The following is a 17,038-nucleotide window of genomic DNA, read 5'->3' as shown; positions in this document are numbered from 1 at the left end:
CCCCCCCCCCACGAGGGGGCTTCGCCTTACCGGGGGCGTCGCAGTCGGCGCACACCTCGTTGCCCTCCTTCTGGAGCAGCGCGAGCAGCGCCTTCTTGCCGCGCTCCTTCGCCATGGCGGGGCCGATCCCGGCGGGAGCGCTCGCCGCCCGCCTCCGTCCCCGCCGCTCCCGGCCGGCCCTACGCGGCGCTCATGGGCTGCGAACTGCCGGGCGAGGGGGGCGCGGGCGAGGGGAGGGCTGCCGACGGGGCGGGGGACGCCGCATGGAGGAGCCCCCCCCGCGCCGGGCGAGGGAGGGGGGCGAGCGGCACTCGGGGCGAGGAGGAGGAGGAGGAGGAGGAGGAGGATGAAGAGGCGGCGGCGGCGGCGGGCGTCTCCGGCCCGCCTCTCAGCATCTCTCCCCCGAGGGCTCCGCCGGCAGCAGGAGCGGCCCCTCCCGGCCCGGGGGAAGGGTCCGCATCCCGGCGGCGCGGGCGCGCACCTTGCCTGAAGAAGCCGGGCGAGCGCGAACCCGCCCGGCCGCCCCCCGCCCCGCGCGGCTTCCCGCAACCGCCTCCCCGGAGCGGAGCGTGGCCAAGCGCGACCCCCAGTGGCCGCAGCCGCGCCCTGCAAGCGGGCGGAGCGGCCGGCGGCCCGGGTCGTTTCCTCGGCGCGCCGAGCCCGGCAGGGCGCAGCCGGGGCATCGGCGGAGCTGCGGAACTTCTTCTGCCTGGGCAGGCGCAGAAATGCCCCTGCGGGGCATGTGCCGCGGGTCCCGCCCGCCCCGTCGCCCGGGCTGTCTGGGTGGCTCCCGGGCAGCGCGGCTCCTTAGCCCCGCCGGCTTTTCTGTTGGGCTTTAGGCGAGCTATCTAGAACAGCGCCCCGGCAGAGTGAACCCACTGGGCAGCCCAGGGGTCTCAGCACCGTGGAGAGCTCCCAAGTCGCTCCGGTGGGCCGCCAGCCCCTGGCACTCAGCAACCACCAGCCCCAGAAGCGCAGCACGACAGCCCAGTCTGCACCCCACAACCGCCCCACGCAGGGCTCGAAAGCGGGCTGTCGCTGGATCGTGGGTTGTCATTGTGTTACATTCTGTGCGAACCCTGCACTGTGGTTTAAGGATGGGTAATTCACCCCGGGGCGAGCCATGAAGAGAACCTAGGGTTTGCCGTTGGGTCGTGCGCTCAGCGTTGCTCATGGTTAGCAACCCATCATTCTGAATAAAGAGGTGCGGGAGCTCAGCTTTAGGAACTGGTACTTGTTGATAACCACCAATGCCTTTTCTCCTCTGTTCTGCCTATGCATTGACTGATTATGCTGTTAAAGAGGAGCACTTCTTGCATAAGGTTTCTGAACCGATAAGCATTGGCCCTTGTTTAATTATGGATATACTTTTTAATGCAGAATTTTAATATATAAAAGTTAAAATTCACTAGCGTATGATGAAGATAAAATAACAGCCTATCCGCGGTGCAGGATTTATTACAGGCACAGAGGAAACTACTACTTCAAAGTCTGTGGCTAATGGTGAAAGGAAACACATTTATACTGGTGAAGGTCATGTGATACACCACGATGCAGAAACAGGGTTTCTAAATTCTGGCCAGTGCGAATGAATCAGGCTGACTTTCTCATGGATCGTTACCCAGTGGATGATCGCAGCTTAATCATTAACTGATGTTAATCGAATGCCCTTTGTCCTGGAAATGAACGCATGGGCATATCAGGGTGAGATGGGAAGCTGAGGAGTGGAGGGCCAGGACATGGAGGTACAGGATGGAGCCCCTGGCACCTGCCAGTTCCCAGGAGATCCCTCCAGGGGCCATGCAGCCCTCAGAGAGAAGAGTTCCCCACCCTGGTGCGGATCGATCTCAGTCACAGCAGGCCATGCGAGCGTGGGTGCCTTGGTGTGGTTAGACTTTGCAATGGTTCCCGTCACACTTCAGCCATGGAGCCAACTGGGTTACTGCAGGCCAGTCACTGGCGCTCAACCTGACCTACCTCACAGGGTTGTTGTTGTGAGAATAACATGGAGAGCATCAAGGGCTGTTCTGGATTCCTTAGAGGGAAAAACGGCAGGGTTTAACTATAAGACATAAATACACTTTATCAAGGGGGTCATAATCACTAAGAACGGGTGTTTTGTTGGTTAAAGCCCCTTTCAGTTTTCCCAGGAGGTTATTGATTCTCTCTCTCACTTTTTAATTCAGTTGCTAAGCAATTTCTTCCTGCATTCAGTGTGCCGGCCCACAGAGAGAAATTTATATCTTGCCATAAAATCAAATAAAATGCTACCTTTGGAACAGAGACCGGGGGGGGGGGGGAGCTGGAGGCACTGACAAAGAGCAATCAATACTGATAAGGATCATTTCCGTAAAAAGGACGGTTCAATTCTGAGAGAATGGCGGTGGTGACTCACTTGGTGGCCACGATCCGCAGCTCACATAAAGCCAAGTCAAACTGTACAGCAACTCTCCAGGTCAAGACAAACTGGTGTCGGCCACAACCGGGCACGGAGAAGTTAAGCGGGCATCCATCCCTCATCTTTCGGCGTGAGTGCTCATGATTGCTTCGACCACCACGCAGGAAAATCCTGAGGAAGTCTCTGATGCCTCCCTTGGTGGGACTCCCCACTCATTGCAGCTGTTATTTTGAGTTATCCAGGAGGCATCCATGGTGCTGGAGCCCAACCCAAAAGTAGGCGCACCACCCTGGAGCAGCATGGATTGCTGCTGCGAAGGTCAAAACAACAGTTGTGATGTAGAGAAGGAGCCCCACTGGGTTCCCCTGCAAACTTCCGTCACAGAAGCCCTGTGCTGGGCCCGACCAAAGCCCTGCCTTGCCTGGCCTTTTGATCTCACAATGCCCAACTGGATGGCCCAGTGGGGAGTCCAGGAACACACCAGTGCCTCTCACTGGGGTTGCCTAGCAAGACTGTTGCCTCTGCGGTTATCTTTAGACATCATTACGTCTGTGACTCAGCAGGGGACAGCGATGGTGCGCCTTCCCACGAAAGCACAACTAACAGGATCAGCCAGGGAGCACCTTCCAACCCCAGTCTCTCCAACACCAGTCCAGCACTGCAACCACTAGACCACACTGCCACACACTAACATTGCGGTTCTTCTACAGTTGTACACCAGAAATTGGCAATGCAGTGCAGAGATGTCTCCTTCCAGCATCTTCCCCCCACTCCTCCCCCCCCCGTCTCTTTTTGGCAAAGCATTTCATCCCTTGGGGGTTTGAACATACGCAGCCTGGTCCCAAAACTATCCTACCAAAGAGCTTCTGCTCCCAGGATGCAGCATTACATGGCCAGAACTGGCCCTCCCACACACAAGAGGGAAGCATCAATCGATGGGCGAGCCCTGCAGTCTGCAGAATTCGGATCGGTGGTGGCTGGGCTGTAGGAACCACCCTCCAATGAGCCATGACCCAAAATACGCTCAGGGAGTAGACAAGCCTGCCAGGATGTTGTGGTGGGGAGAAACGGAAACCTTCAAAGAGGAAGGCAGGGGGGATTCTGGGAAAGGATGTGGCTGGCTGGAACTCCAAGCAGAAGCACACCCTGGAAATGGAGCCGTGGAACCAGGAATTGCAGGGATGGAGGGACGGAGCCCCACCACTGCCAGAATCATGCGTTCCCCTTGAGCTTCACTGTGACCCTGGTAAATCGACTTTTCCCCTAGCGATAATGTGCTGCTGTGAGTGGCCCCTGCTGCAAAGCCTGGTCTTGCACAGGTTATGAGGACCCCTCCTTTTGTGATGGAGAGGAAGACTGCTAGAAGTGCTTTGTCCGTGTATCAACACAGCTGTCTGAAGCTGGGGGCTGCCAAGAGGAGAATCTGCACCCCAAATTTATCTCTTCACCACCGTCCCATGCTGCGACCTTCTGTTGCAGCTCCCAGTTATCTTCTGGAACTGTGATTTTTATATGGTGGGTTGCACCCAAGGCACGGACGTCTGGAGGTGCCCAAAGCCTGTTTGTTCTGCTCAACCACTGATGGCATTTTGAGGATGTATCATGAAAGCTATCAGAACAAACCCAGTTGGCCTCCTCTTCCAACACCAGCACTTTCCTGCCTTTCAACTGCTTGTGTGTTATTACGGAGAAAATTGGTTGCGCTCCTGTAGCTAGAACGTGTGGTGTCAGCATTTTCCAGACAGAAAGCCCACTCGGTTGCTTTCTGCTGCCATCAAAATGCAAAAGACGCGCACACACCTCCTTCCATCTGCAGGTTTTGAGAGCTGAGAAGCATCCCTCTAAAAACCAGAAATCTATTTGCTTGTTCTTGAGTGCGCAACAGATGGAGAGGGGTCAAGGCAGCATTCACAAAATGATGGAGCACAGGAATGGGGCGGGAGGGGGAGGGATCGTTCCTGTCTGAAGAAAATGCTCCTGAAATCAGAGAAGAAAATGCTCCAGAATCTCAAAAACCTTGGTAACGGAGATATTACACATTATCATTCAGATTCCTTCCTGCGTGGTATCCAGAGGCCCATCCAAAGCTTTGTCAACCCATTTATTGCATTTACTGTGCTCTTGCAGGCTGCTTTACCTGTTGTGATTCTCCAAGGCTACTCTGCCGGTTTTAGGGTGAAAGACATCTGGACATGTGCAAGCAGTGGCATCAAACCTTCCCTTAGTTGTGCAATTCTGCTACACTACAGCGCCATCTAGTGGTTGTGCAACGGAAGGCATAAAAAAGAGAAAGTGAAAATAGGGAGGAAAAGGCACGTGCAAAGGAGCTGTTCTGAAACCTACAAGAATCTTCAAACAGAAGCCCTGGTAAAGTGGTGGGTTAAAAGTCTCATGCAGCAAAAGCTCCTAGATTAGACAATCTGGTGCCCTGCATATATTTTGGACTACAATTGCCATAATCCCCAGTCAGCATAGCTGATGGTTAGGGAAGACCGCGAGTGTTGCCCCATTCGTCTGGAGGACACCAGGGGGCTGGACCCAAGGCTGGCTCCAGGCTTGGCTATGAGCTTGTCAGTGGACCCAGCAGAGTGGCCTGGAGGTACGAGCAGGTAGGAATGGAGACACCTGCATGCCCACAATGCTCTGGTGCTGTGCCGCTCTGCAGCATTGTGGGAAAGTCAAATGTACTCCAACCAAACTGCCTGGACAACTGGTCCAAGAAGGTTGCTTAAAGAAGAGTCCCGGGCGGGCATCAGCAGCCAGGGTGAGAAGGGGTGCCAGAGGAACTGCTTCTGGAGCCGAAGTGCAGCTCTCCGTGTCTTCCTCCCACTGGAGACGGCTGGAGAGGATGGGGGTTGTAGTCCACGCACATCCAGAAGGAGCCTGGTTGGAGAAGGCTGTGATCGTAAATGTTCTATCAGCTCAACCGGAAGCTCTCTGGGGAAATCAAGCCACCTGGATCTCATGCCTCGGCTTAACGTCTAGCACGACGGATGCCTTGGTTTGCAGTGCCCGTCTTTCTTCTGCCCAGCTGAAGAACCAGGGCCACTCTTTCTGCGCAAGAGTAAGAGGGCACCGGTCTCACATCAGGAAAGCCAACACAGACACCGCCCAGCAGCGTGACCGGACTCTGCATGCAGAAGGTCCGGGGTTCCTTCAGCAGCATTTCCAGCTGCAGGTGGCAGAGCGCCCACCTGAAAGCCTGAGAGGAGAGCCGCGGCTGCCAGTCCGTGTCAGCAATACTGGCCCAGGTGGACCTATGTGCCTGAGGTTCAGAACCCAGCAGGAGAACATCTCAGCCTCCCGGGACACTCTGTGAATGGACTTAAGGAACTGGTCGATCCAGCCTAAGGATCCCAAAAACAAGTTACCCGCTTGAAATTGCTGAGGCCCAGTGGTTGGAACAAGCATGGAAGAGTTTGCAGGTTTTTTGTCGCAAAGACTTCAATCAGCTCACCCGACAAGGTTGTCATTGTTACCTTCCAACGAGGTTTAGTGAAAGGCAGCCGTTCCAGGCTGTGTTTTGGCAGGAGGACTGGACTCTTGGCTATCTTCTTGGAGCCAAATTTGGCTAGCCAAGAAGGGACTCTTTGCTGCTTTGCCTCAGGCAGCAAAGTATCTTGAAAGACACGCACCCAATTGTTCCACAAAATATTTTCACTGATCGTCAGTTGCTTTCTTATGTATGATTAACTGTTCTCTTTTAATAAAGTTTCCTTGACTCCACAGATTTTCCCCAACCCACCAACCATTTGGTGTTTTCTTGGCTTACTAAACTGTTGAAATGCTTTTTTACTTCGTGACTGGGAGGAGGAGTTTGAGCTAAAATATGGTGTGAACAGGGGCATTTTTGCCCTCTTCGTTATTGCCTTTTTAGGCTGCCCCATCCCACATTGGAGTGCAGCCCCCAAGAAATGAGATACGTCCCACAGGTTGAAAGAGCTTCCCCACTCCTGGTTTAAACCCATGGAACCTGTGCCCCTCAAAATGAAAAAAAAATCTATATATTTCTCAAATCAAGTTATGTCAAGAGGAACCACAAAGGATTTAGAAGCCAGGTTTGTTTTTCTGCTTTCCCTGCCCCTCCTTCGTTATCGTTTTCTTCGTGACAGTTGTGCTGGGATGCAGAACCGCAGCCCCACAGACCATCTGGCCCAGTCCGATGCGGCCCCCCGAGTCCCTCAGAGGCCCACATCTCCCCCCTGCTGCAGCGCCCCCACTTTCTTCCGACAGCTTGAAATGCTTCTCCTAAAGTGCAGCTGCAGACAGTGAAAGGTAGAACACGCTGTTTTATCTGACTTGCCTCTGCCCTGGAAAGCAGCCCGAGAGCATCTCTGAAATTTAGCCTTTGGGCTAAAAGTGCTTCTCCAGATCCAGTTGGAAGGGTCCCCAAAGGTCATCCATTCCAACCTCCGCGGATGCAGGAATTCCACTGCTACAACACCCCCAGGACTGCAGGGGTCTCTCTTCCAGGACCATTTGCCCTCCAGTGGAAATTGCGTGCACTTCCCCTTGCATCCCGATTTGGACTGGGATAGCAGCAAGGGTGAGGCGGGGTTGAAACTTTCCTATCCCACCCTGCCCCTGCTGCCATCCCAGTCCACAGCTGCAGAGCCCTGCCCTCCCATGCTGGCTGCACAGTGCGATGAAGCCACACCGAAGGGGGCCCAGCTCAGGAGAGGCTCCGGGGGCCAGATGCCAAAGGCCGCTGCGGGGCCAGCGTTCCCCATCTCCGATGCTCAACTCAGCTCATTCTCCTGGGGCTGGTCCTTAAAAAAATGGAAGATGCTTAAGTTCACCCCATTGCAAGGCGACCAGCCTGAGTTGCCCAGCTTTGCAGGGTTTGGTGGTACTGGTGCGAGTCGGTGTGAAGACTGGGGGAGGACCTGAAATGGGGGGAGGGGGGGTGCTCTTGATCCAGCAGTCAAGCTGCAATTTCAGTTGTGAATGACGTTGTATAATTGGATAATTGTTTTATATCCCCTCTCAGTTCATTAATTTATCACTTATTTATTTTATATATTTATTTTGCTTAGTATCAGTTGTTTTATTACTATTAATTTTATTGCTACTACTGTTTTATTGCACTGTTGACTTTTACTCTTTTGATTGCATGTAAGCTGCCTGGAGTGCCTATAGCTAATTGGGTGGCATATAAATCAAATAAACAAGTCTGGAGTCTTCTGAAGACAGACGTTCATAATCCAGGCCGATGGGGAGATAGAAATGGCCACCATTCAGGACTGAAGGCACCCTCAGCTGAGAATACTAAGGAAGCGAATCAGGAGCCACGTGGCACTGATCCTGGCCACCTGCTTCCTCGGATTTTTGCTGCCGCCAAAGAACCAACTGGAGCTATGCAATGCCGGGTCGGCTGCAGAGGGCCCGTGGGCAAGAGCCCCTCCGGGACCTCCTCCTTCAGCGAGCGAACCTTCCTAGCACCACGGCCCCAGCTGCTCCCACTCCTCCTCTTCCTCGCGGGCACCCTTCCCTTGTTTGATGAGTGTGGTGCTAGCAGGCATGGCAGCCATGACATCCCCACTGCTCCTTTGCACCACCACCAGTCTGGACCCACTGTGAGGAGTGGGTGAAGCAGCAAGTGCACGGGGGACTTGTTGGGGGGCATGCCCCTGGGCAAGTGCCCGATCATGCTTACCCTTCTCACTGAGCCACCTGCAGCAGTCCCCAAGGCCCAAGGACGGCTGACTCTGAAGAGCCTGGCAAGAGCCTTCCACACGCCCAGACACGCCCCTCTTCCTCCTCCCGGCGGCCGATTCTTTCTCCCACACGGACCACCATGCCCAAGCCAAGCCAAGCAAGCTAACACTGCACCCCGATTTGGTCAACAGCAGAATCAAAGGCCACATGGGAAGATATTTGCCAGTAAGGCAAAGCGTGGCAACACCCATCTTCAGGTTTCCTTGCTTGCGAAAGAGAAGTCAATAAAGTGTTTTATCAAGCATTTAACCATCTACAGAATGGAATTTGGCCCTCCCTGTTGAAGAAATCCAACTCCCCCGATGAACAAATATACAATTGAGGTGGAGGTGGAAGGCAGCTGAGAAGCAAAAGCTGAGCTAACAACCCACAATTCGCAAGCCAACAACAAACCATGGCTTCTCTTCATGGATTGTTTGTGGTCAACGTAGCCGGGTTTGGCCCACACGCAGAACAAATCAATCCCGTGTTGAGCCGAGAGGTCAACTTCCGTTCCTTTGGGGAAGGGGCCACCCAACTCCTGCTCCCTACCCTCAGCAGCCGATGAGGAGGCCACGTTGGGGCTTCCTGTAATCATGTGCAAAGTGCCCTCAATGCTCCAGGCATGACCCAAGACAAATATCTGGCAACTATCTTCCCACGTGGCCTTTGATTCTGCTATTGACCAAATCAGGGTGCAGCCCACGCTTAACCAGCCATGGGGCTCCAGACACGCAGCGTCTCCGCTCAGGACAGGGCAGTTCCAGACAGAAACAAGTGGCTCAGAACGTATTTTCCTCGTGCGTGCCCCGTCAATCTTCCCCCGCGGTGTTCCAGTGCTGATGTGGGCATGTCACAGAGAGGAGCAGCAGACCGGGAGGCCAAATGGCACTTGCCCACGATGGGCAACAGGCCCAGCTCCTTTGGCCCTCGTTCTACCGTCCGCAAGAGAACATCTCCCCAAGTAGAAAATGGATCACGCACAGTGGTTCTGTAGCAGCAGAGAGGGAGGTGAATGGACCGGCGAGGCCTACCGCCTCCTTCGCACCAGAGGAGAGCAGTGTGCTCCAGCCTGGTGTCTCAAGCGCAGTTTAAGGTTCTGTGCAACCGGACCGCAGGAAAGGCAAACCGTGGTTATGAAAGGGCCCACTTGGGACAACACGCTAAACCGTGGGCCCCCAGTGCGTTTGGGTACTGGACACATTTGGAATTTTTTGAATGGGTGCTCTGGGCTCTCTCACAATTTTGCTGCCATGGGGGGCTTTGCCCACACACACGAATGGTTAACACAGTGGACACGGCCAGCCACAGAAACGCTCCTTGGCCAGAAGGCAAACTGGTGAGATGAAAGTAAAACCAACCTAGCGAAAACCGAAGTGCAAAAGCAGAGAGGGGACTGGGTCCACAAACGCACGCGTTGGACCTAAACCAAGAGATGGCAGGACTTTGCGCTGCGGAATGCCAGCTGCTCAGTTAAAGAAAACCCCCACAAAAAGCAGGTTTTTAATTAAAAATAACATCTTAAGAAATAAAATAAAAATCAAGGCAGGGAGGGAGGTTGGCAGGAACCAGAGAGGTCTGCGTGTGCATCCTCTTAGAGACCCAGTACTAAAGCACGATGTAGCCCTGTGTGAATGCACTTCAGGATCTCATGTTGCCCCCACCACCCCGTTTTCTTCCTCCGGTGCTGCCATGAGGAAACCAGAAGCATCTCTTTCTACTTAGGAACAAACCAGGGTTTCTTGTTTTGTCCAACTGGAGCAACCCTGGCTTGCTTCCACTATGGCTGGTAAACTATGGTTTGATCCTTCCCAGTTTCAACAAACCAGAGTTATGCCCAAATCACTCTGATCCCCAGCTATTCCTGACCAAACAATGAACACTGACTAGCTTAAAAGCAGCAGCAGACACTTCCAAAGTTTTCCTTGTGGCTGAACCAGGGGTGCCAATCTTCTCCGCTCCTTCTTGTAGCATTCTACCATGGTTTAGCAGTACGTGCCACACAGGCCCTGTGGGCTGGTGCCATTCTGGCCCTTCAAGAAGCAAACATTTATCTTCCAGGCAATATTTTCATTCCTGTTTCTCCCTGTACTTTATCTCAACTTGTTCCCGGCGGACCTTTCCCCCGCTAGCTGAGCCAGGACAGCATGTTAGCAATTTCGAACCATTTACTGAGCAGGATAAGATCTTGTGGACACTCGGCTGGAAACAAGGAGAAAAGTCACCATTGTTAAAGCAACACCAGTGCTGCCTCTGGTAACTTCCACAATAGCCATGAGCAAGTTCTTGTCATAATATTCCAAGAGCAAGAAATGCCATTTATCTTCAGGGGAGATGGGGGAAGATTATTTTCATACTTTCAAAGTATTCGTCGTTGGGAGTGGAGCTGGAGTGGTCCCCGGAGAGAAAATGTCACGTTTACTGATGAGTGTAAAACTGTTCCAGCCAGCTAGTCTTGCCCATCGCTTCTGTGTCCTACGCATCTCACTAAGGACTATTTCACAGAGGATGCAAAAGCACGCATGGGATACGTACCGTGCCTGAAATCCTGCGCTGTCCTATTTTGGGGCATGAAGCGTCAAGGGCTCCGGGTGTGCCCAGCTCTGGAGTGAGGCCTCAGCTGTCGAGAGTCCAAGTTGTGCTCATCATGTGCCAATGAGCGACCAACTTACCCACAATATTTCAAACAAAAACAAGAAACCAATCATGCATGTACTTGTGTATTTTGGAAATAAACGAACAATATCACTTGTTTTTTCTCACTGAATTCAGACTGTGCGATTGAAATATTGAGCTTTGGGGAAGAAAGAGCTGCCATATTAACATGATTAATATGATGATGTTGTATTTATATCCTACCTTTTTTCTCCTGCAAGGAACCGAGGCTGGCCCTCCATCTTATCCTCACAACACCACCCTGTGAGGTGGGTTGGGCTGAGAGTGAAGGACTGGCCCAAAGTCACCCAGTTGGCTCCATGGCTGGGTGGGGACCAGAACCTGGACCTCCCAGGACCCCAGTCCAATGCTCTAACCACTGAGCCACACTGGCTCCTCATTTCTTTCATCACATAAGGAGTATCATTGGCATGCCACCAACTAGAGGAGAAGATGGCCTGCATTTAAAAGCAAAACATCAACATTTCCATCATGAAATCAGGAACGATTTCTTCACATTTCCATGCAGGGCACCTTTGCTTTGAGTGCAAATTTAAGGGAATTGCTTCAGCATCATTTATTCTACCCTTAAGCGCCTGAGAATTATTTCGGGGAAGAACCTCTGAAATGCTCAAGCACGGAAAACTCTAAATTGTTAAGGCTGCCCATATTTGCAAACCCCTTCGTAACAAGCAAACTATGAATGGCTGATGAAAGGAAATGTTCTCAGGCCAGCTCCGAGGGGTGGGCAATGGCCTTCCTGGCAGGCAATTATTGGAGTTGTAGTCCGTCTTCCATCACTGGAGTTGTAGTCGTGTGGAGCACCAGATTAAAAAAAACAGCTCTGAAAAGGACACTGGAGCTGGCATTTCTTGTGACTTTGTGGGTTGATTCGTTTACGTATTATATCTCACTTTTTTCCTGCAAGAAGCCCAAGTTGGCTTATGTAATCCTGCTCCCTACTTTATCCTCACAACAGCCCTGTGAGGCAGGACTTGCTCATGGTCTTGAATTTGTATTCACTCACAGAGTCAATGGGGTTTGGGATTCGTCCTCCATAATACGAGCATTTCCACGGAAAGCATCATCACTGGACAGCACCGCCGATTAGGAAGCAAGCCGCACTCCCCGCAACAGGATTCATTCCCAGAGAATTGCAATCCAACAGTTCTTACCTGGAAATAAGCCACATTAAACTCAGTGGGATTTCTGAGCAGCCCCATCTTGGCTGCATCTTCTACATGGTCTGTACAGCACTGCGTTGCAGAACACATCCTGTGACCAGACATAAAATATACAACATACACTATGCACTATCGCAGGCCCAAAACCTTTTGCAAGAGACAATCGGGGCTGTTTATTTTCTTCTTTACACTGTCTCGGACTGGTCCTCTGATTTCTGTTTGGTCAGTTCTTTAAATCCCAGCTTTTCCAGGGGCTCTTTGGCCATAAGTTGCCTGAAGAGGGAAATGATGGACAGAAACTATTAGAGCTTAATGTAACTTGCTTAAGCAGTGGCATCTTCCAAGGCTAACAATTTCGTGTCCCTAAACAAAGCCTTTAGAACAATACAACACAGCTTAAAAAAAAAGACACAGGAGAAATGTTTCTCCATTTCTATACCACACAAGAGCTGAAGTTCTCTGAGGGCTACACACAGCCATGATTCTGCAGGCATGCACTGAAGAACCCAAGCGTGATCGCGGAAAAAAATCAATTTTCTAGTCCAAATGGAGTCATTTATTTATATCCCGCTTTTTCCCTTTTGTGAGAAACCCAGGATAGCTCACCTAAACCTCCTCTTCCTCTCTATTTAATCCTCACAACAACCTTGCAAAGTAGGTTAGGCCAACAGTCAGCAACTGGTCCAGAGTCTCCCAGTAAGCTTCATGATCAACAAGGGACTAGAACCCAGAGTTCCCAAGTCCCATGAAGCACTAACCACTATTCCAGACTTTAAATAGCCTGGAAAGCATAGGAGTGCTCCACCACATTTATATCCGCCCATTCCACAAAAATCATCTGTGTGGCAAGGATTCTGCAGGATTGCACAAAGCTCCCAGGACTATGCGTGTTCTCCAGCCCTGGGTCAGAATCTGCTCCAGTTCAGACAGCCATGTCAGCAATGGCTCCAAGTTCCATGCACATTCAAAGTATGAACATCTGCCAAGACCAAGCTGCCTTTCAAAGTAGGGGTGCATAACCTACAGGCCGTGGCCCTCAGAGCAGAGGGAACTCAACCTGGAATGTCCCTGTTAGCCAAGTGTCAGCAAAGAAAAGCCTGGGATTTCATAAAATCACAACAGTAGAGCTGGAAGGGGCCATGAAGGCCATCTAGTCCAGCCCCCTGCTGTTGCAGGACACCATGTTACACCATCCCACTCAGGTGGCTGCCCAGTCTCTCCTTGAATGCCTCCAGTGCGGGAGAGCCCCCCACCTCTCCAGGCAGCTGGTTCCATTGCTGTATTGCTCTGACAGTGAGGAAGCTCTTCCCGAAGTCCAGCCTGAATCTGGGTTGCTGCAACTTGACTTGATTATTCCATGTCCTACACTCTGCCATCAGCAAGAGGTGATCTTGCCCTTCCTCTTTGTGACAGCCTTTGAGATACTTATAGAAGGATACTTATAGGTACTTATAGAGAGATGTTTCTTAGGACTAGCAAGAGAGAACTCTTCCCTAACTCCTGGTGCTCTTCTCACACGTGTTCCTCAGAAAATAGGGGCAAGAGAACTCTCCCCTTGGTAACGTTCACATCAGCCTCACGGAGCATGGGACGTCCCTTGCTGGTGCTTAGCACCAAGAAAGGAAATCCTCTGTCTTGTCTGCGAAGTTTCCTTATTTCTAATCTATTTCGAATACCTGATGCGGCCCTTGAAGGCCAAATTCTTTTTTAAAAGAAAGGCCAAAAGTGGGGCTTTGAGTAAGGACAGAGATTCCATCCCACCATGATTTTACAGATTAAAAAGAATAAAGCCTTCAGGACCAAAGACCACCTGGCATAAGCCGGTATAAGAACTACAGCAAATATCCATCAGCACGGCCGCAGAGCTTTGTGAGAAAGAATGCACTCACCTCTCCATTCTGCATTCTAAGTATTCTTTTGATTCCTGTCTGCACAAAGTATTCTCAAAGTTATTCGCCTGCAGACACTTCATGAATTTTTCTTTGAAAGCCGTACATTCACCTGAAGCAGAACGAAGGCATGTTTTTGAAAGCAAAGAAAGAAGACAGACATGGAATTAACAGTGAAACAAAGCAAGGGCTCCTTCCAGGGGCCGGGAGCTGCAGCTCCCGATAAAGGAGCAAGAAGGGAGCAAAGGAGTGTTTCAGTCTTCCAGCATGGTCCATAGCAAACTCTGAATTTGCCACACTTCACCAGAAAAGCACCCAGGAGGGGAAAATGCAGAATTGGCCTGCGCTAGCAAATATCACTTTGTTGAACTTGGGTCTCAGCAGTGCTTGGAAGTGGCTTTTGAAAGAAAACATCCCCTCTATTGGGGCTCACTGGCCCATTTCTAAGTTGGGTCTGGTACATCTTCACACTGCCACTGGCTACTGTTTGGCTATGGATTTCATTATCCAATAGTCTGAAACTTTCAAACCACACTTTAGCATTTTGCATTGTGCAGTTGTAATTGTTGTGAACTGCACAGCTTTCCTCATCAATTCATTGTTACAAACTTTTTTCCTTTTTTTTTTAAATTATCAATATCCCACCCATCCAGGAGTTCAACATAATCCAAACTGTTGGCCCACCTCCCAGTTTTATCTGCACACCAACCCTGTGAGGTGGGCTAGCTGAGATGAGCAACTAGCCCAAAGCCACCCTGTAAGCTTCATAGCTGAATGGGGATATGACCCCAAACCTTGTGTTGCCCATCCCCGCTCTAACCACTACATCACACCATCTTTCCTGCCTTTATGTCTCATTGCCTTGGTAGAAATTCCCTGAACGGTTCTTCTCTCCCGTAGAATACCTGCCTGGAGCCCATGCGGGCCATGAGCATCCTCAGGTGCCCCCATCAGAGAAGAAGAGGCAGGTTTGCCACATTCTCTTCCCCACCCCCCTTCTTTTGGCTGTTTTCTTATGTTTTAGCTGTTTTAACCTTTTAAATATTTTTTCTGATTTTCTGATATTTGCATTGTACTCGTGTGAACGGCCCAAAGCTTCGACTGTGGTGCGGCATAGAAATGAAATAAATAAATAAAGAGAGCAACTCTAACTCAAACAACCGGAATTTCTGCTAAAAATGAGAAACTAATACTCTCTATGAGCGAAGGCGGGTGTTGGTCTATTCTCCCCACTCTACGGTGTCCCCCTTAGCACTGGAGCACCTCAACTTTGAGCCGGAAGTGTCCACCCTTTCTTTTTTCTTAGCTCTATAGGATCGGGTGAGGGACTGCGCGTGCGCACTTGAGGCGAAGCGCGGCCCTTCAAGGGAGGAGGGGGAAACGCTGCGGGCGCGTCCCAGTTAAGGGGAGAAGGGCGAAGCGCGGCCCTCACCGAAGTGGTCCAGCGGGAAGGCGCCTTTGTCCGGCGGCCTCGGCTTGAAGCTCTTGCTCCCGAAGTGCATGGCCGTAGACATGGCGGCGGCTCCGCGGCGGCGGCCCTGGCCAGACTCGCCTCGCTTCCGGGATCCGGCGGCAAAATGGGCTGCCGCGCAGAGTGCCGAGCCAGGCCAGAGCAGACGAGAGCGGAGTGAGTCGAGCGAGCCGCGCCCCGCCCCGTCTTGGCCCCGGCGGGGAAGCGCCGCTCGCAGGAGGGGGGCCCCGCCTGGCAGAGGGCAAAGGGGGCCGCGGGGCGCCCGAGTGGCCCGCACGTCCCTGCCCTGACGGAAGTCCCGGTGGCCCTTCCAGGCGGCCACTAGCCAATCCTCCGGGCAGTTCCAGAAATAGAAGCCCAGAGCATACAATGTGATGGAACGTGATACAAAACCTTGATTTATGTTCTGCCATATTTTCCTCCTGCGAGGAACCAAAGCAGCTCTCACGATCCTCCTCCTTTCCACTCGCTCCTCACAACAACCCTGTGAGGTAGGCTAGGCAGAGGGTCAAGGAGTTACTCAAAGTCACGCAATGAACCTACGTGGGGGACTAGATCCTGGATTTGTAGGTTGGAGTTTGTCCACATTTAGCCAGAGAAAAGTCCTCAACTTCCAGTGTTCCCTAGCCAGCCATGCTGGAAGTTGTAGGGCTTTATTCTGTCCAGTGATATCTGCAATTGCACCTTTATTGTGAAAGACACTTCTGGACTATTAACAATTAGCAATTTCATTCTTGGTCCAAGGAATGTCTTCTGCTCTCAAACAGCCAATACGAACAACATGCATTTCCTATGCTGGGAAAATACACTTTTTAGATCATCGAACCCTGGTTTGGGACTTTCTGTCTGCAGCAGCCTTCCCCAAGCCTCCAGATAGTTTGGATTTCAACTCCCATCAGTCCCTGCTAGCAGGACCAACTGACCAACCAGCACCCAGGAGTGCTGGGTGTTGGAGGCCAAAACATTTGCATGGCACCAGACTAGGGAAAGGCTGGGAAGAGGAGAAAATAAATCTGCACCAGAAAGATTGTTAATTGCAGCCAAGAGACAGGAGTAGCTCATCTTGAGGCTGAAGAATCTGCTCCAACTAAGCATTTGTGTATCATATCATTATTTGCATTTAGGATCCTGGCTTGTTACTCCCTTTACAAGCCAGGATAAAAAAGCAGGGTTTGTTCTGGGGTTACAAATCCTAACTTATTGGCTGCCTTGCAGTAGCTTACTGCCAATAAACCAGGATTCTGTCTCTTATCAGATCCAAACTGAAATATTCCTGTTGCTACACCCAGAATTTTGCATCCCTTACCTAGGATTGCTATTTAGGGTGGTTTTGTTTGCATACTATAATCATATATGTTATCTTTCCAGGGTTTCTTTTGTCTGAATTTTTGTCCTGTTTTATGAAGTTTGTTACGGTGGCTGTTTTAAATTTGTTTTCTTGCTGGCTTTTTCTCACTCCTTGCTATTTTCGTATTTTTATATTGTATTCAGTTATTCTGGTAAATCACCTGAACTATACTTAAAATGATTAAATCAGTCTAAACGAACCCTCCACTAAATTCCTCCTTCAGGTAATTGGAGGAAAGCCTCAACCCTTATGGAAGCGCAATGCTGTCCACGGCCTACAGCTCTCATCTTGGCACACCAGGCATGCGGAGAGGTGCCGGACTTGTTTCCATCCAGTCATGTACAGGAATGTGCCCTGAGCTGCTTTGGTGTGGAGGGTTTTGGTGTGTTGTGCTTC

At 51.3% G+C, this 17,038-nt stretch overlaps 2 protein-coding genes across 6 annotated transcripts in view; both read right to left on the bottom strand.

The window, feature by feature from the left end:
• Positions 1–134, bottom strand: part of ADAP1 (ArfGAP with dual PH domains 1) — a 55,358-nt gene extending 55,224 nt beyond the window's left edge. For all 4 annotated transcript variants that reach the window (XM_044433254.1, XM_044433255.1, XM_044433256.1 and 1 more), the window contains exon 1: positions 31–134. In XM_044433254.1, coding sequence (XP_044289189.1) covers positions 31–115 — 85 coding nt within the window. In that variant the 5' untranslated portion in view covers positions 116–134. The remainder of the gene's footprint in view (positions 1–30) is intronic.
• A 10,668-nt stretch (positions 135–10,802) lies between these two features.
• On the bottom strand, positions 10,803–15,385 carry LOC123025252 (cytochrome c oxidase assembly protein COX19). Of its 2 annotated transcripts, XR_006415083.1 has the most exons (4): positions 15,256–15,385; positions 13,824–13,935; positions 12,056–12,207; positions 10,803–11,925 (listed from the first exon to the last, which is right to left on the bottom strand). XR_006415083.1 is itself a non-coding variant. In XM_044433826.1 (3 exons), exons 1-3 carry the CDS (start codon positions 15,335–15,337, stop codon positions 12,120–12,122), a joined length of 282 nt encoding a protein of 93 aa, XP_044289761.1. In that variant the 5' UTR covers positions 15,338–15,385; the 3' UTR covers positions 10,803–12,119. The 2 variants fall into 2 exon arrangements, 1 of the variants encoding a protein (XP_044289761.1); XM_044433826.1 differs by having other exon boundaries at positions 10,803–12,207.
• Between the last annotated feature and the right edge of the window lie 1,653 nt (positions 15,386–17,038).

The sequence above is a fragment of the Varanus komodoensis genome, unplaced genomic scaffold (assembly GCF_004798865.1).
Source record: "Varanus komodoensis strain SLA01 unplaced genomic scaffold, ASM479886v1 scaffold26, whole genome shotgun sequence".
Taxonomy (NCBI): Eukaryota; Metazoa; Chordata; class Lepidosauria; order Squamata; family Varanidae; genus Varanus; species Varanus komodoensis.
The sequence above is the reverse complement of the archived record's forward strand: the minus strand, read 5'-3'. Positions and strand labels throughout refer to the sequence as shown.

Excerpts from the sequence above, each read along its gene's own strand:
- LOC123025252 (XM_044433826.1), bottom strand. The coding sequence starts at position 15,337 with ATGTCTACGGCCATGCACTTCGGGAGCAAGAGCTTCAAGCCGAGGCCG. Across the intron at positions 13,936-15,255 it reads CTTCCCGCTGGACCACTTCG|GTGAATGTACGGCTTTCAAA; the intron begins GTGAGGGCCGCG and ends GTTCTGCTTCAG. Across the intron at positions 12,208-13,823 it reads TTAGAATGCAGAATGGAGAG|GCAACTTATGGCCAAAGAGC; the intron begins GTGAGTGCATTC and ends TTCCCTCTTCAG.